The sequence below is a fragment of the Carcharhinus amblyrhynchos genome, chromosome 22, assembly GCF_965287045.1.
Source record: "Carcharhinus amblyrhynchos chromosome 22, sCarAmb.v2.hapA, whole genome shotgun sequence".
Taxonomy (NCBI): Eukaryota; Metazoa; Chordata; class Chondrichthyes; order Carcharhiniformes; family Carcharhinidae; genus Carcharhinus; species Carcharhinus amblyrhynchos.
Genome location: NC_137345.1, coordinates 30,724,491 through 30,752,403, shown reverse-complemented (window position 1 = coordinate 30,752,403; position 27,913 = coordinate 30,724,491). Strand labels below are relative to the sequence as shown.

General features: G+C 42.3%; 1 protein-coding gene across 1 annotated transcript in view; it reads left to right on the top strand.

Moving 5' to 3' along the window:
• The window catches only part of lgr6 (leucine-rich repeat containing G protein-coupled receptor 6), a 261,234-nt gene that overhangs the window by 87,842 nt on the left and 145,479 nt on the right, over positions 1-27,913 (top strand). The window contains exon 2 of the mRNA XM_080210083.1: positions 1,660-1,731. Coding sequence (XP_080066209.1) covers positions 1,660-1,731 — 72 coding nt within the window. The remainder of the gene's footprint in view (positions 1-1,659; positions 1,732-27,913) is intronic.

The window sequence follows — 27,913 nt, the reverse complement described above, 5'->3', positions numbered from 1 at the left end:
GGGCATGTACTAGAAGTATTAAAACGTGATATTTCAATAAGGCCCTATGTTTGTTTTAGGACTCTTGTCGCAAATTGACCTATCATGGTGTCAAATGAGAAACTCACTCAGCAAATCCTGGTGCTAATAGACAATACGAAATCTGCACTGGGCTTTCTTGAGGGCTTCTTTGACCAATGTGCCATCTTGGTCCTCCCTGGCAATTGACATAGTCCAAAACAAACCATTATGTTTTCATTTCTTTCTGTTTGTTCTTGTTTTTAACATCTGTTTTGCATTTCCCTCAAATTGTATATAAATATATTTTTCATTTTAATGATATTCATAAAAAAGAATGCTTTCCTCCAGTTAAGATCAGCTGGTTAAAAAGTTACTGTGGAGGAGCCAATAATAAAATTTTATCTCTATGTTGTGGTCTTAAGTTACTGTTTATTCGCAAACATTAAGGTTTCTTTTTTTATTATAGACTGAGTAATATTAATTAATTTACTTTTACTAATGCTACACAAAACACCAGGCACCATAGTAGACCGGATCTCAAAATTTTCTTGGTAATACTCATTATAAAAAGAAATAAAATACTAGGGGCTAAATTTCTTTTTAATGCTCTTTGGAGCCCAGCCATTAAGAGTGCCATGTTTTAATGAGTTGCAGAACCGTTGTTGACTCAAATAAGCGCTCACAAGTGCCAACTTATTATTTCAAGCATGACAGCTTCCTGAATAATTGGGGATTCATTGCTTCAACGTTAATCTGCTTTGGTGAATTAAAAAAAAACAGAAATAGTACATTTGAAACAGAGCATTTCAAGTAAACGTGTTTGGATTAATTTAAAGATTGTCCCCATTATTTCTTTTACGAACACAGTCTTTAATCCCAATTCCACTGAGTTCTGGATTACAGCCTTCTTCAGGGACACCCTCTTGCAGAACAAACAACTGGGAAAGAGGTCTTCATAGGTTCATTGTCAGGCACTTAAGAGCCACCAAAGTGCAACAATGATGTTACTGAGAAGGAAATACTTCTCCCAGCCCTTGATGGCTGCCAATACGTGGCTTTGAAGGAATGCTGAGCAGGAGAAAAATGAAGGAAAGAGTGCACAGCAGCATCAGAATAAAATCAAGAAAAATGGTCTGAACCATCAAAGTAATTTTTCCATTTGTTGCAACATTTGGCATTGAATAGCAGAATCAGAGCTACTGACCAACCTAAAGCTAGCTTTTTCCAATAGAATCATTAATTCCCTACAGCGCAGAAGGAGGCCATTCAGCCCGCCCAGTCTACAAAGACCCTCTGACAGAATGTCTTACCCAGCCCCTTTTCCCTTGACCTATCCCCATAATGCCACACATTCCGCACACTAAGTCATCTAACCTGCATATCTTGCGAAACTAATGGACAATTTACCATGGCCAATTCATCTAACCTTGCATGTCTTTGGACTGTGGGAGGAAACCGGGTTCCAATAAATGGCTATGAATTAAATATTGTTGTTACTTTCTCAGTAAGGTGTTTCATGTTTCTGTCAAATTATACCCCAATTTTTCTCAGTATTGTGTTATTGATTTCAACATTTAGGAATGACAATTAAATTGCAATTAATGAAATTATTTTGCAAAACATTTTAATCAATTTTTTGTTGTTGTTCTCTCTCTGCAGTGACTTGAGCATGAACAATATTAACGAGCTACAGCCAACTGCTTTTGGAGATCTCCACTTCTTGGAAGAACTGTAAGTAATCAAACCAACATCTTCAACAATCACAATATAAATGCAAATTACTGCGGATGCTGGAATCAAAACAAAAACAGAAAATGCTGAAAAATCTCAACAGGTCTGACAGCATCTGTGGATAGAGAGCTGAGCTAATGTTACTTAAATGATAATCACAAAATCATTACAATGCAGAAGGAGACCATTTGGACTATCAAGCCTGCACCAACTTCAATCCTGCCCAGGCCCTAACGCCGCAACCCCACATATCTATGCAGCTAATCTCCCTGACACTAAGGGGCAATTTAGCGTGGCCAGTCAACCTAACTAGCAGATCTTTGGGGTGTGTGAGGAAACCAGAGCACCCGGAGGAAACCCAGGCAGACACGAGGAAAACTCTACACAGACAGTGACCTGAGGCTGGAACTGCAATCGGATCCCTGGTACTGTGAGGCAGCAGTGCTACTGTCTCTGTCCACAGATGCTGACAGGCCTGCTGAGATTTCCCAACATTTCCTGTTTTTGATCTAGAATAACCAATGATGTTTATGGGGTTGAAAATTTGAGAAAAGAATGAGACGCAATTAATATTTTGTTTGCGTTTTTGTATAATCATAAACTTGCCTGAATGTTTTTATTACTCATCCATGTGACAACCTGACTTTATCAAATTTTCTGGGAAATGAGTTGAATTTACCTAACACTTTTCTCAGGACATTTCAAAATGCTTCACTTTCATTTTGAAGTAATTTTGAAGTGTCATCCCTGTTGTGATGTTACAAAACGCAACAAGCAATTTGCACACAGCAAGGTCTCCCACGCAACAATGAGATTAATGGCCAGATAATCTTCAGTGGTGTATGTTAGGAGATAAACATTGAACAGAACACCAGAATAATTCCAAGCTATTCTTCAAATACATGTTTGAATATTTTGAATGGTGAGGTTTCCCTTCTCGCCATCGGAAAAGTTGGCACAGAACACATTCTCTGCCATTTCATGCTCAAATAAACATCAGTTGGCTGCAGGCAGGACTTCTGTCCTTCACTTGGGAGGAAGTCCCACCTCAGAGAGCTGTAAGCCAATCTGATAAGTCAGCTTCTATGATTCCTGCAACAACGGGAGATGCAGTGGACAGAAGAAATGTTTCAATATGCCACAGCCTAAATCCCAGAGCAAGGTACATTTTGGGGATCCTAGGGTGGGGAGGGTAGCAAGGGACTAGGAAAGTGAGGGATGGGTGATTGGGCTGTTGAGGAAGAGGCCAAGGTGGTGAGGAGGGTAGGGAAGGACAAGGAGGGTGGGGGGCACTGGTGCATTCATGGAGGAGGTCCTGCAGCCACATGATAAAAGGGCCTTCTGATGGTTGGGCCCCCTACTTCCTGCACCAGGGGTCTAAGCCTTTTCATTTTCAGGCTCCCCCCACACATTGTAGATCCTCCCAGCAGCCTCAAAATTGAAGCGAGGCAGAAAACTGCTTTAAGTGGTCAGTAGTTGGCTATTTAAGGTTCTCAACCAGTGTATGGGTGGGCATTGCATTCAAGCCCTTGCCCAGTCCAGTGTAAAAGTGATGCAAGGCAGGGCGGGCAGGAACCCAGAGGGAATCCCATTCCCTCAACTTCTTGCTCCCCCCACCCTTCAATCCTTTGCCTGAAAACTCACCAGTAAGAGAGGATGCAGCTCAAATCATGGTATATTTTATAGACAACTGCGATTTAGTATCACATTTGAAAGATGGCATCTCTGGCATTGAAGCACTGTCTCAGTACTGGGCTGAAGTGTCAGTCAATAAATGCTCAATTAATTAGAATGGGATTTCAACCCATAATATTCTGACTGACAGTTCAGGATGGTATCACTGATCGTATGTTGGCATGTTTGTGATGTTACCTTAATTTGAAGTCAATATTACCTTAGGAAATGTTAATTTGAAACAACCGTATGACCAAATATAATTGCCCAACTACAGATACCCATGATAATAAAAGTTTGCATTTTATACAGCGTAAGGTGGGCATTACTTGGTATCTTGTTGGACTGTACTTAAAGTCTATCTGATATTATAATGGAGTTAAACAAATCAAAGGTAATTACAGCAAAATATTAACATGCAAATATGAATTTTACTTACAAAGTTCTTAAAATTAATTGATTTCCAAATGATTATACTTCCTTAATTGTGAACGTTTATACTTACTCTGATTAGTGATTCAATTGTTTGTTTCTTTTCCAAAAATATGTCCCAAAGTCTGAAGGTGTTACATATCAATGGTCCAAAGTACAAACAAATCAATAGTTTACCTGTTCCTTGACTGCTCTGAAACATTTTTTTTGCACCTCATGAGAAATAATAAACAAAGCATAAATTTGAGTTGTTGTATTCTGGAGATAAAAATTCATTTTTGCAAATTATTAAAACCTACAAATGACCATTGCTAATATTCGTAGACAAGCTATGTGCAACGTATCTCTGAATACTTATTTTAAGAGACATCAGTGCATTTAAGATAAATTTGTTTATTTATGATGACCAAATTTTAACAACTGTGTTAAATATTTGTCTACTAACGTCTCCGTAAATTTCAGGCTTTAGTCTCGTTATTTGGTGTAAAATATTAGACTGGTTGACATTGAATATGGAATTTTGTTAGCTTTTGGTTAGCACTGCTACCTCACAATGCCAGGGACCCGGGTTCAATTCCAGCCTCGGGACACTGCATATGTGGAGTTTGCATGTTCTCCTTGGATCTGCGTGGGTTTCCTCCAGTGCTCCAGTTTCCTCCCACACTCCAAAGATGTGCAGGTTAGGTGGATTGGCCATGGTAAATTGACCCTAGTTCAGGGGGATTAGCGGGGTAAATACGTGAGGTTATGGGAATAGGGCCTGGGTGGGATTATGGTCAGCGTAAACTCGATGGGCTGAATGGCCTCCTTCTGCACTGTAAGTATTTTATGATTCTTTCATTGTGGCTAATGGGTTCACATTTTGAAGATTACATAATGATTTGTTAAAATCTGCTAACTGAAACTTATTAGTCCATCGGTTGTTCCATTAAAGAAAAATATCTAAAATAGGGATCATGAACTGAGACAGGAATGGACATTTTCCAAGTATGACTGCAGGGAACATAACAGATGTCCTTTGCAATTTGCCGGTTACATAAGAACATAAGAACATAAGAAATAGGAGCAGGAGTAGGCCATCTAGCCCTTCGAGCCTGCCCCGCCATTCAATAAGATCATGGCTGATCTGTTGTGGCTCAGTTCCACTTTCCCGCCCTCTCCCCATAACCCTTAATCCCCTCTCTTATCAAGAACCCATCAACCCGCTTCTTAAAAATATTTAGCGAGGCAGCCTCCACCACTTCAACGGGCAGAGAATTCCAGAGATTCACCACCCTTTGAGTGAAGAAGTTCCTCCTCAACTCCGTTCTAAACCGCCTCCCCTTTATCTTGAGGCTGTGCCCCCTAGTCCTACTGTCTTTTTTGAGCGGGAAGAGTCTCTCCACCTCTATCCTATCCATCCCATTCATCATCTTATACGTCTCAATGAGATCTCCCCTCATTCTTCTAAACTCTAACGAGTACAAGCCTAGTTTATTCAGCCTCTCCTCATAGCTCAATCCCCTCAACTCCGGTATCAGCCTAGTAAACCTCCTCTGCACTCCCTCCAGGGCCAAAATATCCTTGCGCAGGTGCGGCGCCCAAAACTGCACACAGTACTCCAGCTGCGGCCTCACCAATGCCCTATACAGCTGCAGCAAGACCTCCCTACTTTTATATTCAATCCCCCTCGCTATGAAGGCCAGCATCCCATTCGCCTTCCTGACCACCTGCTGCACCTGCAAGCTGGGTTTTTGCGACTCATGCACAAGGACCCCGAGGTCCCTCTGCACCGTCGCCTGCTGCAGTTTTTCGGTTGTAGCTCAGATTGAAAAACAGCAGGTAGCTATTCAAAATATTTTATCCCCGTGACATATTTCAAACAAGAAGTGCATAGACAACAATAAACTGGATTTTCAGTCGGGAATCAGGAACTAGAAATGGGGCTTTCTGATGCTGGAAAGCCATTGGGAGGTGCTGCATAGCACTGAGAGAGTGGCAACCCCACTGGCTGAGGTGGGAGTTGCCAATCTGAAAATGAAGAGAGAGGGAGGGAGAAGGACAGGTAAGTAAGTTTGTTTTATATTTTAAAATATCATGATCCTGGAGTGCAACCATTCAGGGCAAGGCTAGTGGCCACAACTATAAAGCAGCTGTTAAAGGTTGGCAGTAGTTGACTCGTGTAATCCACCCCACCTCACGTCCCATCCTGAACCCACGGAGACTGCCTGCCTCATCAACTGAAAATGCAAACAGGAAGAGACAGACAACTGATTGAAGCCTGAGCCATCCCCACTGAAAATGGCTCAGATGGGCATTGTGGTGGTGAAGTGGCACAGAAGCTGATCGTACAAATTTGCATGCTGGCTCACAGGGCGGCACGGTAGCAAAATGGTTAGCACTGCTGCTTCACAGCTCCTGGGACCTGGGTTCGATTCCTGGCTTGGGTCACTGTCTGTGTGGAGTTTGCACATTCTCCTCATGTCTGCATGGGTTTTCTCCGGGTGCTCCAGTTTCCTACCACAGTCCAAAGATGTGCGGGTTAGGTTGATTGACCATGCTAAAAATTGCTCCTTAGAGTCGTGAGGTGTTTAGGTTAGAGGGATTAGCAGGTGAGTATGGGGATAGGGCCTAGGTGGGATTGTGATTGTTACAGACTCAATGGGCCAAATGGCCTCCTTCTGCTCTGTAGGATTTCTATGATTCTAGGATGTACCAAAGCACTTTACAGCCAGTGAAATACATTAAGCAGATTAACACATTATCCAATCTAAGTTCGAGTACAAATCAATTCAATTTCTATTGAGGAAGTTATTGAACAAGCATGCTGAATCACAAATGGACAAATAGAGATTGATATAGAGCACATCATAATTCTGGTCAGGTTTCATTCTGAATCTCAACTTTTGTTTTCTTAAGTGTTTATTTGTCCAATTTCACTAGTGCCTAGAAGCAAAAGAGAAAATGCTGGAAAATCTCAACAGGCCTGATAGTATCTGTAAGGAGGAAAAAAAGCTGATGTTTTGAGTCCAGATAACCCTTTTGTCAAAGCTAAAAGGCACAGAAAGTGGGAGATATTTATACTGCAGGGGGAGGGAATGAAAGATGAGTGATAGCCATAGAAACCAAGGGAAAAGACTGCCAGTAGCTGTCCACAGAGAGAATAAAGGGTGTGAATGGCCAAAGGTCTGAGAAGCTGTAAGCTGTGACAGATGAAGATGTCGGTGGCGGTGGGGAGGGGCGGGGGAGAGAGAAGGGATCTGGGACAGAGGTAGAATGTAGAAAAGGGTAAGTGGTGGGGAGAAAAGATAAGGGAAGGGGGATGAAGTAGGGGAAAGGAAAGAGTGGGGGCAGAGGGGAAGAAAAACGAAGAAAGATCATAAAGAAGTAAGAGATAGAGAACAGTAAAAAATTAAATAAGATAGATTAAAAACAAAAGAGGCTGAGATGGGGTAAAGCAAATCATCTGAAGTTATTGAATTCGATATTGAGACCGAAAGGCTGTAAAGTGCTTAGCTGGAAGGTGAGATCCTGTTCCACTAATTTGCATTGAGCTTCACTGGAACATTGCAGGCCAAGGACAGACATGTGGGCATGGGAGCAGAATCGTGTGTTAAAATGTCAAAAGCAACCGGAAGGTCAAAGTCCTAATTGCGCACAGACCGAAGGTGCTCAGCAAAGTGATCAAGCCGTCCACGCCTGGTCTCTCTGATATAGAGGAGACCACATTGGAGTGAAGAGAAGATGTGTTTGGTGGTGGCATCACACTGAAGTTAACGAAAACTCCCTTTGTCAGCATTCAGCAGAGACCCTTCGGGATAACCTAGTCCATTCCCCCACTATACACAACACTTCTTCCATCACTCATGATACCTTCCCATGCAATCACAGAAAGTGTAACATCTGTCCCTTTACCTCTTCTATGCTCACCATCCAAGGTCCAAACATTCGTTCCGGGTTAAGCAGCGTTTCACTTGCACTTCTTTCAATTTGGTGTATTGCATTCACTGCTCCCAGTGTGGTCTCCTCTATATCAGAGAGACCAAGCATAGGTTGGGTGATCGCCCATGTCCAGTGGCGATCCCCCCCCACCTCCCTCACCCCAGCATACACCACCCCCCCCCGCCACCCCCCCGCCGTCTCACTGACCTCCCCCAACCCCAGGGTCAGACACACCACCCCCCCACCCCTCAGGGGGCAGGCCCCCGAGCCAGCCCAACAATCCCCTCAGCCAGCCCCAATCGCTGGTTTCCTTCCATCCAAGACTGATCGTCACACAGAGTGGAAGTGGGACCCTCCACCCCCACCGATTGCCCCTAGGCCCTGCCCACAGTAGGCCCTCTTAGCGCTGCCCAATGCCTGGTGGGCAGTGCCAAGATGCCCCCGGGCATAGGCACTTTGCCCCTTGGGCAATGCCAGTGGCCACAGGCTGGCACTGCCAGGGTGCCCATGCCAAGGGGGCACTACACCCCCTGCTGCCCAATCACCCTGGGGAGCCCCGATTGCCCCCACCCTTTATTCTGGCGGGGTCTCCCACTAGTTCCTTGAACATGGGGAGCTAGTCTGAACCCCGCCAGAATGAAGTACTCTTGGCGGGGTGGGAGATTCAATCGGGACTGATAAGTTCTCGGTAATTACATACAAACTACATTTAAAATAAATTAAAAACAGATTCAAATTACTTACCTGCCTTCCCCCGCTGGTTCCCAGTGTAGTCTGGCCTGCCCTGGGAGATGCGCGTGGTTCCCGACGCATTCGCAAATCCCGGAACAAGACCCGCGATGTGCATCTCCCACCCCGACCTGCCAGAAAAGTTGCGGGTCACGATGGGAGAATCGCGGCCCGTGTTTCCCTTTCTTCAAATGCAATGAAAGCAGAAAACAATTAAACATGTCAGACAGTTACACTAGGTGAAATCTTCTTCAGTGCTTTATGCCAAGACAAACAGTTTTCATCCTGCCTCTCTTCTGAATAAATCAGCAGCAGCACCGAGATTAAAATGCAAGGGCTTAGATTTTTGTCTGCCACAGAGAGGATTTCCATATTAAACTAATCCCATTATGAAACAGTGCTCTCCTTTTAACAAAGGAAAGGAAATATTAATATGAGCTTAATCAGGTTAATCTACGAGCCTCTCTGTCAGTTGAGGATAATGTCAACAGTCCCAGATGTGAACTGCCGTACATGTACTGAACTGTTTAACATGTACTGATCTGTACTCTTTTCCCTTCTTGTTCAGCTGTGACCTGCAAATGGCCTTCCTGTCACAGTGAAATTGCACTGAAACATTGAACTGATGCCATCTGAATGTCCCCACAGTCCTCATACAGTAACTTTAACGGGTTTTATTAAGGTGTGTGCACATGCCACTGTGGAGGCTCTGGAGGTATCTTCCAGCAATTCCAGCTAATGCAGCAATTAAAATAAATTACAGTGCTGCCCACCCTCATTACAACATGGGATAAAAATGCTTTAATGAGATGGGTAATAAGATAACACCACTTTAGAAGGCAAGTTCTAATTGGCACCTGCAAAGCAAACATAAGATAAATTATTATATAATTATCTTTAGGCAAATGAAGAATATCACTGTTAGAACTCCAGAAAAAGGATCTACTTATTTCAGCTCAAGAAAATAATATAACTTCACCGTTTAATGGCTCGTAAAAGCTTTGAAGAGATTATATTTTCTCATGGATATGACTTTTAAAGTTATGTAGAGAAAAAAACTACTGAACATATTTCAAGGGCAAAAGTGATGCTTTACATCTGTAATTTCCACAGAAGATCATCTAGTTTCCTCACATATATTTGATAAGCAGAAGCATCCCTTTCCTCTGGATTTCCACCAATCTTTAGCTTACACGACAGCAAGTGATTAGGAGACTCTGGTCTTTAAGGGCCAGAGTACCTGTTTGGGTAGCTCAAGTCACAATGTTTTCTGGCTTGGCAGACACACCTCAGTTCAAAGGCCTCCATTATGTGCCAGGGAAGTGGGAATGGAATAGAGTTGGGCCTGCCAACATTGGAGAAAGATCATAATTAAAATTGGGGGGGTTGTATAATGGCCGGTTGATCCAACCCATTGATTTACTACCCAGCTGGGGAATGAGTGAATGAGCACCCGTAGGCTGGGATTTACCATCCACCCTTGACCCAAATCGAAAATCTCATCCGAGGTCAACGGACCATTACATGGTCCACTCCAGTCATAGATTGTTTGCCTTGTATAACTGAGAGATATGGCTTTAGTTATGAAATCTTGCTTTTTTAAGTAGCTCGAGGGCATCTACCAGGCTTGGAAACAACACCATCTCCAACAACTCTTCGAAGTTGTATAACGTTTCAGCTTAAAAACATATCATTTGTCCTGCAATGTCATTGGGTCAAAATCCAGGAGCTCCTGACCACATAGCACCTTTCAGTTACCTTTAACACAAAGGGTGGGATTTTTTTGGTCCTGCAGCAGGTGGGATCTGAAATTCCTACCCAGGGTCAATGGACCCTTTGCTGGTCCGTCAAGTTTTCTGTCCTGCTCATAATGATTCCTGCAGTGGGCAGGACTGGAAAATCTCACCCATGGACTGCAACACTTCAAGAAGGCAGCCCATCTATCACCTTCTTGATGTGATTAGAGATGGGTAATAAAGGCAAGACTTGCCGGTGATGTTCGCAACCTGTGAATGAATAAAAGAATATCCATATCAACATTCATAAAAATGGCCTGAAGTATCATTAAAACAAATATAGTTGAGAAAAATCCATGAGGCCAAATAAGTCAATTAACTCACAGTATGGTTACAATGCAGAAGAAGGCCATTTAGCCGTCTGTGCTGGCTCTTTGTAAGATCAACATGAGTCCTCAAAACTGTTCACTATCTACAAGGCACCAGTCGGGAAACTGATAGAATACTCTGCAGTTGCCTGGATGGGTGCAGCTCCAACAACACTCAAGAAGTTTGACACCATTCCAAGACACTTGATCAACACCCTATCCACCACCTTAAATATTTACTTCCTCCACACAGTAGCAGCAATGTATACCACTGTGGTGATTGTCCTTTTATGAGCAACAGAGCAGAATGAGGGTCACCTGCTTGGGTGAAGGAGCTGGAGTTTACACATGAAGCTGAGCTACAGTGGACCTGCTTTTTTTTCATTCTATCATGGGATGTGGGTATCACTGGTTGGGCCAGCAGTTATTGTCTATCCCTAATTGCCCTTGCACTGAGTGATTTACTGAACCATTTCAGAGGACATTTAAGAATCGAACATATTGCTGTGAATCTGGAGTCACATGTAGTCCAGACCAGGTGAGGATGGCAGATTTCCTTCCTTAAAAGACATTAATGACCCAGAAGATCTGCAGATTTCATTGAATTGAAATTTCACCATTTGCTCTGGTAGGATTTGAACCCCAGATCTCTGGATGACAATATCACTGTTCCATTGCCTTCCCAGTTCACATTCCAACTTGTTGTCTAATATGGGAGCAAAGAAGGAAAAATACTTCCTCTGATGTTTAGTGGTACACACCAGTTCACTAATTAGCAGTTTGGCAAATTAATAACCACCAGTCATGGCAGCAAAGAACTGCCTGGAGATTAAGATTTAGCAATGACAGAATCATGCCATCTTCTACAGGAAAACCTCATGAAAACAAGTAACAACCAAGGCCATGGCTCAATTTTAATTCTGTGCAAGTGATTGGCTTTTGAATGTGTTAAAATTGGGCTCCCAGCAAGTGTCAGGTTTTTTTTAGATCATACTCCTTTCAGACTAGCACCATCCCTCGATTATAAGCTCAGAAGTTGGAGTTGTTTGCTGATGATTTCATAATGCTCAGCATCATTTGTGACTCCTCAGATGATAAAACACTCCGAATCCTTATGCAGCAAGACAAGGGCAATATTCAGGCTGATAAGTGACAAGTAACATTTGAGCCACACAGGCAATGACCACCTCTAACAATAGAGAACCTACACTTGATATTCAATGGAATTATCATCGCTGAAACCCCACTATCAACATCCTGGTGGCTACCATTAATTGTTTCTATATTGGTGTGAATTTACCATGGGATCTTGTGCTGGAGCCTGCCATGGCAGGTCAGGAAACCCACTGGAGGCCAGTATGAAACTTACTTTCATCCTGCTAATTCAAGCAGTGAGTTATTGCCATAGAATTCCCATCCTCTCAATGCCTCTTGTAGCAACAGTATTTATACGACTGGGCCAGTTCAGTTTCTAGTTAACAGTAATCACCAGGATGTTGTTAGTGGGGTTTCAGTGATGGTAATGTCATTGAATGTCAAACGTAGATAGGTAGATTTTCTGTTGTTGAAGGAGGTCACGGCCTGGCACTTGTGTGGAGCAAATGTTATTTGCTACTTATCCGCCCAAGCCTGAATGTTGTCCAGGTCTGACCACCCACATCTGATTCTCTGGGGCACCAGTGGGAAAACACGTCTGGAACAACTTGGAATTCAGATGTCGGAATTCATGTGAACAATGCTGGGGTTGCCTTCAGAGTGTAGGATTTCTCTCTCATTAACGTACTAACACTTTTGTGATTTGAGTTAAATGAGATGTTTAACATTGTGTGCCCATATATATCAAATCTTTAATTTGAAAGCTCAATTTATGTTTTAAAGGTGATTCTTAAAGACTTCTCACATGGGTTAATCAGTACCAACTTTAAAAGGAGCACCAAAGCTTGGAATTTAGATCAATAATCCCTACTAAGACCATTTACTTCCCAGTCATTTTCTTGACTTTCCATTTCTTGGAAGGAATGTGTTTCATAAATGCTTTCTTATCTTCGACTTTGATTAAAATTTTTGGATTTGCAGAAATGCTTGAAGTGCTCAGTTTTGCCACACTGGAAACATCCTGTACCCCCTGCAACTTGCCACTAGCTGGGCAGTCCTGGGTGTATATGCTGGGTTTTTGCGCCGCAATAAAGGGGTTTGTAGTTGAATGTGCCAGCCTGATCAGGCCGGTGAAACTCCTGTGACACTGCGTCCAGGCATGAGGCATCACACACCTCTGGTTAACCCATTCAGTAACCTCCAGCTGCACCTGCTTGTTCTTTGCAGCAGGCATTTTCCTCCAGTGCTGAGGATAAAAGAATCTCTCTTTGGGCCCATTACAGCCTGAAGTATGATGTCCAAGGATGCATCTTAAAACAGTGGCGCAAGCTTTCCACAATGACATTCTATCTGTCAAGTTACTGACCCTGTTTTGACAGTCCTGGATATCCTTCCATCACTCAGACCCTCATCAGGATCCCTTTAAATCGTGGACCTAAAGCAGACTGTTATGGGTCATTGCTCACCCTAGTCCACAAACCTGGAGGTCAAATGCAAATGCTGTGCCTGAGTAAAAAAAAACACTGACAAATGTGTTGCTGAAATCCTATCTTCCGGACACACCGACAGTGTCCCTCACTGTCAGTGGGCCAGAACGTTACAGTTCAGCCCCAGTTAGCTGCTGTACACCATCCAAACATGTATGAAGATTACAGATGTATTATTCAGTAAGGCTGTCCAACATCACTAATCAGCAGCAAGATGAGGAACAACATTCTGCAGCTCTACGAGCTTTCCGATATCCAAGGGATCAACTAAAGTATCCAAATTACCATTTGTAGTATTGGGGTGGCACTATGGTACAGTGGTTAGCGCTGGTGCTTCACAGTGCTGGGGACCCGAGTTCAGTTCCTGGCTTGGGTCACTGTCTGTGTAGAGTTTGCACGTTCTCCCCGTGTCTGCGTGGGTTTCCTCCAGGTGCACTGGTTTCCTTCCACAATCCAAAAATTATGCTGGTTATGTGCTATGCTAAGTTCTCCCTCAGTGTACCCAAACAGGTGCCAGAGTGTGGCAACTAGGAGTTTTTCACAGTAACGTCATTGCAGTGTTAATATAAACCTACTTGTGACTAATAAATAAACTTCTTTTTATTTGCATCCCAAAGTGCACAATGCCTTGTCCCATATGAAACAAAAGTTTTTTTTCCTCTATCTTAGCCTGAACATAATGTGATCAACACCACAGAAATATGAAGGGCAAGTTGTCTTCCTCAGAAGTCTCCAGAACTTTCATGTCAATCAGCTGTACAATAATTAATTTGCAAGTGAATGAAAAAATGGCACCTTGTTCAATGTAATCATGGCTCATGAGGCCAATAGGTCAATAGAAGAAAGATTGTGCTACAACCAGAATTTTCATTAGATGTCTCAGTAGGATCTTTGAGTTGCAATTGATATGCAAGAGCTGACTGGAAAGAACTTTGCAATGCAACACAGCTCTAGAATTTCCAGAATAATGGTACTGTATGCTATCTATCATACATATTTATCATGCATGAGGTCTCAGCAAGCAGGTCAATTCTAAACAAAGCAAAACCCCTGGCAGAATGAGAGAGTGGAAACTCAATTAGCAACATTGCAATTAATGCAGCAAGGGGAACAGACAGGTTTAATTCTAAATGTCTTTTGCAGATTCCTGTATCTACATTGTAGAGGTAGCTTGCCCTTTAAGAAACAAACTAACCAGACTCAAATGACCTTCTCCTACATTTTAACATACATCAAACAATATTGCCATTACAACATTTTTTTATTTGATTTGATTTATTGTCACATGTATTGATATACAGTGAAAAGTAATTTCTTGCACGCTATACAGACAAAGCATATCTTTCATAGAATACATAGGGGAGAAGGAAAGGAGAGGCTGCAGAATATAGTGTTACAGTCACGGATAGGGTGTAGAGAAAGATTAGCTTAATATATGGTAGGTCCATTCAGAAGGCAGCAGGGCAGAAGCTATTCTTTACCCAACTGGTATAACCTCAGATTTTTGTATCTTTTTCCCAACAGTAGGTGGAAGAGAGTATGTCCAGAGTGCGTGGGGTCCTTAATTATGTTGGCTGCTGTTGCAGGAAGCGTTACTTGAGATTTGTGCTGTATTGTAACTTACGGCAAATAAGTATATCTGTTTATTTTCTTTATTGTGAAGTCTGCAAATTTCAACAGCTTGGAATTACACCGTGCTTCTGCCTTTTCAGATATGCCCTGCCAACCTACCAGACACATTTGCTAGGCGGCGGGCTCCCCTGACAGTCCTATAGGAGGGTTTGGATGGTCTTGGATCCTCACGGAGCTCCACAGGTTGCTCCATGTGAGCCAAACACATCTGGGACTATGTGGTCGCTCATAAATTCTTCTTCCTTTCAGCCACAAATGCTCGGTGTACCAGGTGCTTCTGGCAGGGGTTGATGTTCAAACCTTTCCTCTCCCGCACTTATTGCGATGCTCGCACCGTAAAATGAGCTTTCCTCATTTCATAATGCCCAATTTGCACCAAATTTGCTCAGTAAACATTTGCCTTTGCCTTTTCGCTGCTATTTCAGGTGCTTATAACCATCTCTTAATTGCAGCGTGTAACCGATGAAGAGGATTAATGTTGTTCCGTTTCCTTTCGTTGACTCACGGAGAAGGAAATGTAGCCCACATATTGAAAACATCAAAACTGTGTTTAAACCAGCAGGCATTGGTGCTCCCAAAATACTTCCAGTAACCACCGTTATGTCATGAATGTCTTCAATTACACGGCTGTAGTAAAGCTGTGTTGATGCAGAAAATACACCAACATGTTCACTTATATGCCAAAAGTTTGTATTATCAGGTAATCCCGAGTTTGATTTCGCATTCCGTTTAGCATCCTGATCAATTGGTTCAACTGGTCTTTGAGTTCGCCCACTTTTGTAATTAGGCTGATTTCTCGCGTAATGAAACAAATAGCTCTCTCTCTCTCTGGCAGGTGAAGTTACTGCTGCAAAAAAATACTCTTGTTACAAGCCCCACAATAACAGTTCCGGTGCTTTATGGCCTGTGGCTGAAGTCTTTTTTTAAAACCTTCACTTACGGACCAGGGTTCTCTTTATATTTTATAACTGTAATTCAAAACCGACCTTCGAATCGTGAATGAAAATAAATGTACAATAACTTATATTAAATTCGGAATGATTTATTGAACTTTGGTCAGAAAGGTAATTGTCGAGCGTCCAGACTGTAGTTAATTGCTAACATTCATTGGGCCTGCTTTATGCTTGACGTTGTTCAGAACTATCCGTTTTATTACACTGCATCATCTTAAATCCTCACCAGCTGTTCCAAAAAAGGTAACTCGGAATTAAGCAAGGCCTGTTCAAGGACGACTACATAAATACAAGTATCCCTGCACAGTAAATCCAGTCGCGCCTCTTTTTGCTGGTCTTCATTAGATTTGCAGCTTTGAAAGTGATGGTGCAGTTAGACTTTTAGCTGATATGCATAAAATCCAACAGAGAGATCAAAATTACTGAAACATTGCAGAACTTTCTGCTACAGCAGAACCACTCTTGTACCAAATAAGAAGTCTTTAAGAATTACTTTTGAGACATAAATCAAGCTTTCAAATTAAAAATTTGATGTGCTGTCGGACGTGTGTGGGCACACAACGCTGAACATCTCATGTTTAACTCAGATAGTTAGTACGCTAATGAGAAAGAAATTGCTGGGTCTTATTTCCTCCTTTGAACTTGCTGCTCTTCAGCAGCAAGTTATTTCGATTAAGGAGGTCAGCTTAAACTCACCCACCCAGCGGGATACTGGCAGGGTTAGATTGCATGCATAATTTACACCCCTCCCACTGACACTTTCCATTGGGGATAATTTACTCTTTGTCTAAGATGGGGAATAAAAGATTGGCCACCTGTTTTAGACCCCACTTGATTTTCCTCTGTGAATGGATAATAAAATGTAGAAGGGTATGTCATGGGAGTTTGATCCCAATGTGACCCATTTTACACCATTGTTGAAAGTTAAATTGCTCCTTCATTGACTTCAATGGAAAGTAAAATTGAAACGGTGTAAAAATAAACAATCAATCCAATTCCATTATTTCCAGGCAGACAAGTTGAGTTAAAATTACCTCTTAATTTCTGTTTGCTCACACAGTTACTGTGTGAGTCACACTGTTCAAGGTGATCTGGACAGTTTTACCTTGGCAAACAGAGTAATTCCATTGTGAAGCTGGCACAGTGGTTAACACTGCTGCCCCACAGCGCCAGGGACCTGTGTTCAATTGTAGCCTCGGTTCACCGGCTGTGTGGAATTCTCCCCGTGGGCTTCCTCCAGATGCTCCAGTTTCCTTCCACAGTCCAAGGATGTGTGGGTTAGGTTGATTGGCCATGTTTAATTGTCCCTTCGTGTCAGGGGGATTAGTAGGGTAAATAAGTGAGGTTACGGGAATAGGGCCTGGGTGGGATTGTGGTCAGTGCAGACTCAATTGGCCAAATGGTCTCCTTCTGCACTGTTGGGATGCTATGATTCTAAGTCAAGTAAGCTGCACTAAGGTAAGCATCTTTGGATACCTCAACACATTGATGGCACTATATAAATAGCAGTGGTTGTTGTTGCAAGAATTTTGGCCGACTGCTAGGGGATATCCTGAAATTGTTTAGTCTTCGCACCTGCTGGACTACAACAACAATAAATCTAAGTGACACTTAAAGGATTTTCATATTGTCCAATAAATTGCTTAGCAGCTTTTAGAACGTAAAACTAAAATCTAAGCTTTTTTCTACGGAACCAACTGTTTCCTCATTAACTGGCACCTAGCAGTGGTATAACTGTTATCAAGAGTTAATTATAGAGTCATAGGAGTCATCATATAGTGCAGAGAAGACCCTTTGGCTCATCGAGTTTGCACCAACAAAATCTACCACTAAAGCTGCACTAATCCAATTTTCCTACGCTTGTCCCATTTCTTTAAATATTAGGGTACTTCAAGTGCTCATTCAAATATGTTTTAAAGGTTGTAAGATTTCCAGCCTCGACTACCTTCCCAGACAGTGCATTCCAGATTCCCACCACCTTCCTGACAAATTGCCTCTTAAATCCTGCCCCTAACTCTAAACCATGTCCCTTGTGATTGACCCAACAACCAAGGAGAACAACTGTTCCCTATTCGTCCTGGCCATACCCCACATAATCTTATACACCTCAATCATGTTTCCCTTTGTTTTCTTTATAGCAGAGAAGAATAATCAAAATATATCTAGTCGCTTTCTATAGCTCAAAATGCTCCATCCCAGGCAACATCCTGATGAACCTCTGTACCCAAGAAGCCATACTGAAGCAGCGATTAGGGTAAGGAGCAGCCCTACCTTGAATAACTTATGATAGGGAAGTGTACCTGGTGACCTTTCCTGAGGTATCTGTATTTCACATGAAAAGTGACCCAATGTTCGGATCTGAATCTTTCTGCTGGTAAATTTCCATTTCAAAGTTTCAGCAGACAATTTTGCAACGAGACCTATCGCAGATAGATGAAAAACAAAATAATCTGGTCAATTTAGAGGCCCATGCAAATGACCTTCTAAATTAATTATCACTCTCCTCATTTTATACCTGGAGAATCAACTATGTCTGTCTACCTCTTGTGCTTCTCCTAGTTTTTCTGAAATTTCCAGTGCTGGACAGCCTGTTGCGAGAGGGTGTTGTACCTGTGATATATGTATAGTATGTACATTGGGGCTTTTGAGTGCGACCTGCCCCTTTAAGAATGGGGTCAGGTGACCGTCTGGTAAATTAGCTCCTTCCAGTGTGGGACTCTGTGGGGCGGCCTTAGATCTAACTGAGGAACAGTGCATACCTCAAATAAAGAGCCCCCTGCATTAAGCCTATCTTGTGATCCTTCATGTACCCTTAGTCCATATGGGCACACATAACAGTGTCAAAGTATTAGTTTGGTTCAGGTAAGCAATCCATCTTCCAATCACAGAATCATCCAACCCTTTACTTTTGTATGCCCTGAGTAGGTTTGTTTTGCTTCCATGGGCCTCGAGTTCATTTTTTAAATAAAATATCCAGAAGAGTGGAGGGAGGAATGACAACGGGGCACAGAACTGCAGTGAGCAGAAAGATATACCTATGATCCCCAGTGAACTATGAGTTCATAATTAGGGGTGGATGGACCCAAGAGGGGAGCAGCAAAGAATACCTTGTTTTCTGAAACTACATATTGGTGCCAAACTTCACTGCTGGTTAATTCTATTAAGGCTGGTCACAGAGTCGAATATTGGAAGAACATTCAATAAAAGCTCAAAGAGAGTAAATTGTTGTCCTGAAACTGAGGAGATTATCATAGAATCCCTACAGTACAGAAGGAGGCCATTTGGTCCATCAAGCCTACACCAAAAATAATCCCATCTTGGCCATATCCCTGTAACCCCAAGTTTTTACCTTACTGATCCCCCTGACACAAAGGGGCAATTTAGCGTGGCCAATCAACCTAACCCGCACACCTTTGGACTGTGGGAAGAAACTGAAGCACCTGGAGAAAACCCACCCAGACACAAGGAGAATATGCAAATTCCACACAGTCACTCATGGTCGGAATTGAATCTGGGTCCCTGGCACTGTGAGGCAACAATGCTGACCAATGTACCACCATGCTACTCTGCATATGCATTGTACATATTTGCAATACATTTCTGTTGCTTCAACCAATTTTTGAACTATCTATGAACTTGAAATGAATACATTTTATGCTTCTTCAGGTTGTGAGCTTGACCTGAAACTGACTGTAAGGCTTTCCAAAAAAAAAATGATTGTGACCCAGGGACAGTTTCCTTATCACCATACTGGAATGAATTAATACTTTTTATAAAGTGTTGTTGTGATTAAGTTACTCTGCTGATGGTGAGTAAGTGCTTTGTGACTGGAGGCACCAGTTTTCATTAATCTGCATAGGCCTCTCCACTGCTCTTTACAAACCAATGAATAAACGATTAGGGTTTAGAATTTCATCATTAGTATATGTAATTTAATTATAGTTGGAGGCTTATTCCACTCAGTTACACTGCAATATACTGGGATGTTGATTCACTGGAAGCGGTCATCAACTTACATTTCAATCTGCGTAGGAAACACATGTTGCATCGACACTCAAGATAAATTCAGTGTCCACCAATTATGATCTCTGTACCAGGGCAATAAAATGCTGATCTTATATGAAAAGCTACCAACATTATAAATACTCAAAAGCGTAGAACTTGCTGATTGACAAAGAGCTGTCTGAATTAAAAGATATATATTCACAGTTTTTTGGCAAGGTCATCCTTTATCAGTTATATCAGATTTTTATAAATAATGAAATTAATTGTGCAAGATCCATGGCTTTGACCTGATCAACCTCAGTCCCCAAGTGCTGCTTCTGTTGACCATCCATCTGTTTGCAAGGCCCTGTGCACTGATTCATTTGAATCTTTGTGAGCCTTTGCTCAGCCGCTAACTGAGCCAGTCTTTTATTTAATGAAAGTTTCTGTTTGCATATTCTGTTTGTTCTTCTGTCTTTTAGTGTGGTGTCTAGCCAGGACAGTAGGTGGCCAGGCTGGAGGTTTTGGGTTCTGGTACCATCATTGCTCCATCCATTACCCGAGACGAAGAGCACTCCTAATGAAACTGCCAAATTTATCTTTCAATCAGATGCCACTTGCTGTTGGCTAGCTACACATGGGCGCCAACACAACTGAGACCAATCATAACTGAAATGTGAATCAAAGTCACTAGGTTCATCACTGCTGAATGATTATGCAAATGTTTTAAAAAGCCTGATCCTTTTTCCTGTCATTGTAACTTCAGAAAATTAAACCCACCATAGCTCTATTATGAAGTCATGTAACTAATTTCCTCTCATCATCTTTTGTTACATTTCATTGCATTCTATTAGCATTTCCTGTCTTTCTGATAGATCAGCTAGCACAAAGGCTTAATCACACAATGATTCTTGCTTCAGTGCATTTGAATATGGAAAGTTTTTAAGGATATACTTTAATCTGAAGGGAGGCAATGCTAGCTTCACTTCTAAATGACTTTAATTTATCAATCAACTGGCTTTGTCTTTTCAAACCAATTTAAAGGCTGCTTTACGTTAAAATCATTTATGTTCCAGAGATTCAGAAATCAGAGGAAGTGGCATTTCAGGGATTCCTATTCTAACGTAGGAAATTGATGAGAGAATATGGCTTTGCACTCAATTTTCTTCCAGTTCCAACCCAACGCCACCCCGCCATTCCGCCCTTTTTATAAGCACTGACTTCTATTGCGGTAGGATTTCACAGGCAGGAGCTATGTGCTGGGTCCTCGTTCAGTTTGCCAGTCTTCATAAGACACAATGTTGCCTTTCTATTCTACCATCTAAATGCAGCCCAAGCTGGGCCCCACTCAATGTCCACCAACATGCATTTTTTTAACAATGTATTCCATTCTTAAAGTTGCAAAGCCATTGCAAAGAGTGGACCAAGCAAACCCTTTGGTCCATTCAAATTGAATCCAATTCATAGTCCCTGCAAGTGAGTTATACAGGATCCAAGCTGACAAGAAAAGGCGTTACACCTGCTCTTGGGCTTGATCTGACACTTGATTTTAGACAAAATGTCACTGGGCAGCAAATTATCAGGCTGGTTTTCTCTTCTCTGTCCTGATGGTTCTGAGGAGAACTGTAATGCTTCTAACTGAATAGTACTGCCAATATTCCCACTCTGTAAATAGATGGAGGGTTAAACTATTAGCATTTCTGGTGTGTTTGATTGACTTTATGCCAATTGTCATACCTACCAACTATTGATTATTTAATTAAACTGCAATTATTTTTCAAGTTGAACTTACATTTGATAGCATCTTTATCCAATTCTATACCAATAAAGGATTTTTTTGAAGATTAAAAACTATTCATCTTTCCTGAAGTACATATTAAACTTCCACCTGCTTGCATAGCCTGGAGCTAAAATAAAACAGTTCAGATAATGTTAAGTTGTGTACATGAAAGGTGCTTAATTTCCTGGAATAAAACTAAATAACATGAAGATAAAGGTGGAATCTGTCCACTAAATTGGGTACAGGTGAATCTAAGCACATTGCTGCTAATTAGATGTGATATTGTTATCAATAAAAATATTTCATTAAGAAATGTATTGTTATCTTCTCAGAACTTGTCAGCAGTTACGTTTTGAAGCTTTATGACTGAAATGCCAAATCCTAGATTGTATTATCTCCTTCCCCATCACATAGAGACTAATCGGAATTCTTTTCACAGAACTTTCTTCGTGTTAGCTATGGACACAAATGAATTAATTTGTGCAGAAGAGGGATGCCGAAAGAAAATAAAAGCCTTCATGTTGCCCCAGTGCAGAAACATATGGAAGAAATCAAGAAACAATATTAATTCCCATTAGTCAGAATGGGTCTGTTTAAATGACATGTAACATGTCCCTTTCAATTTGATGCTACAGAGTGATGCTTTTTATGATTTGCCCACAGTCAGGCACTCTGTCCCCCATTTCAAGGACAGACTGTTTATATGGCGCATGCTGGTCAGAAAGATCAAATTAGCAAGCATTTTACTTTGTATTGTTTACATTAGTGGCAGATTTCTAAAAGGTTTCCCTAATTGGATGCACATTGCAGCAAGTCAAGTGTGGTTGGATGGCGACAGACCACTTGAAAACTCAATTTCTCCTGGTTTAAAAATACAGTCCAGGCCAAAAATCTATAACCGGGTTTAAGTTGGAGTTGAATGGGAAAAATAGTAAAATGCCACAATGGTGTGCAATTCTGGTGAACACAATAATCATTACAATGGCAGTTTGTGGCATCTGCTCAGTACTGCTGAATGTGCTTTGCACAGAGAGTACCAGAAACCATTCGAAATCTCATCATGTGCATTCTTGTACACTGCCTGTGCATTACCATTGATCGGGAGTACACGCCTAATGGTACATCTGAACATTTATAGAAATCACTTATATTTCATTGAATCATTGAGGAATGTTTATAACATGGAAGAAGGCTCTCTACAGGACCAACTCAGCTAGTCCCACTCTCCCACCTTTTCACTGTAGCCCTGCAAAAGAACAAAGAAAATTATAGCACAGGAACAGGCCCTTCAGCCCTCCAAGCCTGCACTGACCATGTTGCCCAACTGAATTAAAACTCCCTGTCCTTACGAGGACCATCTCTCTTTATTCCCATCCTATTCACAAATTTGTCCAGATGCCCCTTAAAACTCACTATAGTACCTGCTTCCACCACTTCCCCCAGCAACGAGTTACAGGCACTTAAGACCTTCTGTGTAAAATCTTGCCTCGAACATCTGTTTTAAACCTTGCCCCTCGCACCTTAAACCGATGTCCCCTAATAATTGACTCTTCCATCCTGGGAAAAACCTTTTGACTGTCCACTCTGTCCATCCCCCTCATAATCTTGTAGACTTCTATCAGGTCGCCCCTCAACCTCCGTCGTTCCAGTGAGAACAAACCAAGTTTCTCCAACATCTCCTCATAGTTAATGCCCTCCATACCAGGCAACATTCTGGTAAATTTTTTCTGTACCCACTCCAAAGCCTCCATGTCTTTCTGGTAGAGTGGTGACCAGAATTCAACACTATATTCCAAGTTTGGCCGAATTAAGGTTCTATAAAGCCACATGACTTGCCAATTTTTAAGCTCAGTGCCCTGGCCAATGAAAGCAAGCATGCTGTATACCTTCTTGACTTTCTTCTCTACCTGCATTGCCATTTTCAGTGACTTGTGTGCCTGTACACCCAGGTCCCTCTGCCTATCAATACTCTGAAGGGTTCTGCCATTTACTATATATTTCCTATCTGTATTAGAACTTCCAAAATGCATTACCTTACATTTGTCCAGATTAAACTCCATCTGCCATCCCTCTGCCCAAGCCTTCCAACCAATCTATGACCTGCTGTATTCTCTGATGGTCCTCATCGCTATCCGCACTTTTGTGTTAACCGCAAACTTACTAATCAAACCAGTTACATTTTCCTCCAAGTCATTTATATATATATATTACAAACAGCAAAGATCCCAGCACTGATCGCTGAGGAATGCCACTTATTACAGTCCTGTATTGGGAAATGCACTCTTCTGCTGCTACCCTTTGTCTTTTATGACCGAGCCAGTTCTGTATCCAGCTTGCCAGCTCGTCTCTGATCCCACACGACTTCACCTTCTGCACCACTCTGCCACAAGGGACCGCGTCAAAGCCCTTACTGAAGTCCATGTAGACAACATCCAGTTGTCTGCAGTCTTATTTCCCTTCAGATAATGATCCAATTCCTTCTAAAAGACCATAATTGAATCGGTCTCTATCACATTCCAGATTCCGCCATGCACTGTGTAAAAAAAGGTTATTCCTCATGATGCCTTTGCTCTTTGATCATTCAACTTTTGAATCAATGTCCTCTGGTTCTAAGTAAACTATCGATAACATAAAACGGATACACATAGAACCTTTTACTGAAAACATAGACATATAAAATTTGTTAACAAAAACACCTGGCACATCTAAGACCTGCTAAAATACATGAAACTATAAATGACTTGTTAAACACACACCTGGTAACTGTTAAAAGACTAATCATGCATTAAAAGTGTATGAAAGAAAATGATTATTTTGAACAGTTTATTGCCACTTATAAAAGTTTATTTAAACCATATTGAATCTTGGTTAAAGATTTTCTAAATTAAAGTTGCTTTTACTCTGCCTTTCTATTTCTTCCCACTCTTCTCCTCCCTCTCTCTTTCTATTTCTTCCCCCCATTACATTCCCTCTCCCTCTCTCTTTAAAGTACGTCTACTGTTTAACTGATCGATGAATAGAATCTCGTAAAAGTTTTGTTATCCGGCATACTCCGAGAATGGGTTGTGCCAGTTAATCAAAAATGTGGGTTAACGTGAAGCTGCATTGCTCCAGAACAAGGCAAAATGCTCTTCTGTCTCTGGCAATACTTTTAAATATAGAAAAAAGAAATGTTTAAAGTGAATAAAAAGAAATCAATTTTTGTAACATCTCTAAGATTTTCCTTGACAACTGCACACAATATTCTGAAGATTGATCTTCAACCCTTGAGACACAAAGCAACCCTGGAAAGTTGATAATCCTATCACTCTGAGGGGATTTGACAATACAATACAATGTATAAAAGTTTATTTATTAGTGTCACAAATAGGCTTACCTTAACACTGTAATGAAGTCACTGTGAAATCCCCTAGTTGCCTCACTCTGGCACCTGTTTGGGTACACTGAGGGGGTATTTAGTATGACCAAAGCACCTAACCAGCACATGGGAGGAAACCCACGCAGACAGGGGGAGAACATACAGATTCCGTATAGACAGTATGCCCAAGCCAGGAGTCAAACCCAGGTCTCTGGTGCTGTGAGGCAGCAGTGCTAATCACTGTGCCACCGTTCTGCCCCATGCACTTTCATTCCTAACTTACAAGATGTATGTCATATTATTGTGCCTGGTTGTGTCCAGGGATGGATAATTTCTGTCAAATGGTAGATCTCCAGCATTGGGGTTTTGGAAATCTACCATTTAACTCTTTGGCTGGAGTTCATAGAATCGCAGAATCATCTGGCGTGTAAGAGGCCATTTAGCCCATCAAGTCCACAGTGACACATTAGAAATACCTGAACTCCCTCCTAATCCCATCTGCCAGCACTTGGCCCATAGCACCGAATGTTATGTGCCAAGTGCTAGGTGAATTGTCTGTCCTGAAGTCAAAGTTCAGTGGCATTGGGAAAGTCAGCTTGATTTCTGCTGGGCAGCGGGATGACTGAACATGTGCAATCTTCTCTGTCATCCAGACTTGAAACTTTATCTGTTTTCTCTCCACATATGCTGTCAGACCTGCTGAGTTTTTCCAGCATTTTCTGTTTTTGATGCACAATCTTCTGCTGTTCAGCTCATTAATTATTCATCTGCGAGGAGTTCAGTGAATCTAGTGGTGGGTCAGGCTGGATGTTGCCAACCCCACCTGTACCTCCTGGGATCAAAGATTGTGGCATCATATTTAAAGGGCGCCAAGACAGCATTCACTCACTGCAGGATAGGAGATCCACGTTACTCTTCAGAGTCCTTGTGACCACATCTTGCTTTGGAGAAGCTGGCAAATGTGAGCAACTTCATCATGGGACATACTAAGACGCTTCCAGTGTTGACTTACGCTTGTTTCTAGATAGGAATGGCAGCCATGATTCATTAATTGTAAATCTAATGCTCACCGCGGCAGTGGACTACACCAAAATCATGATCTGCTAGAGGCCCTGCTGTTGTTGTTCAGGCCCCTGCATCTTCTGGTCCTGTGCCAATCTGTGAGGAGCCATGGTTCTCAGAGGATGAGAGGCACTAGTAAAGCAGGTTTGCCTACAGTCTGCAACATTGAACCCTCTGTGGATGTGTGAACAAATTGAAGTGATTCATTTAGTGAGCATGTCCTTTACAGATTTCCTTCCATTTCCAAGCCAGCATGCTATTGTTAATCCTTTCCTGGCCTTCATCTAGACTTGGCATCCCCACCCCACCCCTTCCAGTTCCACTTAGAATCATAGAATAGAATCATAGAATCGCCACAGTGGAGAAGAAGGCCATTTGGCCCATTGAATCTGCACTGAAAACAATCCCACCATGACCCTTTTCCCATAACCCCTCCTATTTACCCTGCTAACCTCCCTGATACTAGGGTTAATTTAGCATGGCCAATCAATCTAACCCTCACATCTTTGGACTGGGGGAGAAAACCAGAGCATCCGGAGGAAATCCATGTAGACGGGGAGGGGGTGGGGGGTTGGTGGTCTTTCGGATCTACGTAGACATGGGGAGACTGTGCAAACTCCAAATAGGCAGAATTGAACCTGTGTCCCTGACATTGTGAGGCCGCAGTACTAACCACTGTCCACCGTGTTGCTCCTTGCCTGCACTACCATCAAGATTTTATAAAAAGACCATTGATTTTTCAACACATAAGGGCCAATGGAATGAGCCCTTCTCAGCCATGACCATTCACTGGGAGGGTGGAGGTTTAGAGATGTGAGTTGGCTACCTTCCACCTTGAAAACATCAATCATCCTCTTTCCTTTCATCTCTGCCTCTAACTACAGCAGATGAAAAATGATACTAATGAATGGCAGCTCCACATTTCGCTGGGATCTCGATGTTAGGAGACCCATGAGTCAAGAACCAACCTCCAGCAATGCAGACTTCACTGTGGAGAGCAGCGGCAGATTTTCCCCATCGTTGGGCTTAATCCTGTGGTGGGGCGAGAACATGGAGTATTTCCTGCAGGAAACCACGCATACCTTCTGGACCCGACCTCATTAATCATGCACTGAGTGTCTTGTGCCATATTATGTGGCGGGACAGGCCTGGATGGCACATAATCAGCTGTCACGTGCAGATGCCATATTGAAAAGGTGTCCAATGTCACTGACCCACTGTTAAAGAAAGTAAATGGACCCCTTCAGAATGAAGACTGATCTCTGGGATCACTCTGAGACCAGAAGATGGACTTCCTGAGAATGAAGATAGATCTCCAGGAATTGCCTGAGGCTGGAAAATGGACCCCCTCCATGACATTGAATCTTGAAGACCGATCTGCTTTCCCCCACCAACAGCTACGGCGTTCCGCAGCCCGGGGTTGCTAACAGGTTCATTCTGAACTCTGAAGGCAGCCCCGGACATTGTTCAGATGAGGCTCAACAGCCACACGTTCCAGACCTGTTTTGTACTGGTGTATTTTCCTCCTTGTGTCATGAGAATTTGGCATGAGTGGAAGATCCCAGTCAAGCCTTCATCTGTATTCCATTAGAGGGAGTTTCCTGATCAGTCATGGTGGGCATCAACAGAACAAAACCAATTTTTGGCCTCCCTGGAACTCTCAGGCATCCTACTCCCGCTTCTGACTGTGACTATTCACTCCTATCACCAGGACACTGAGTTCACTCCCAGCAACCCATTGTAGACTCCATTGACCCGCATTCTAAGATACTCTTTCCCCTCTTTTCCATGCATAACCTTTCCCATCCACTACCCCCTCCACCTTCTCCTCTGCCAATTGGAACAGCTTTTGCTCCCAGCATTTGATACGAGTGAAGTTACACAGGGTCCCCAGAAGATGAAAGACTGACTTCAAGAGTTATGCAAGAGGTGAACATTCTAAATTCTTGCTTGCAGGGAATTTAGTTTGGA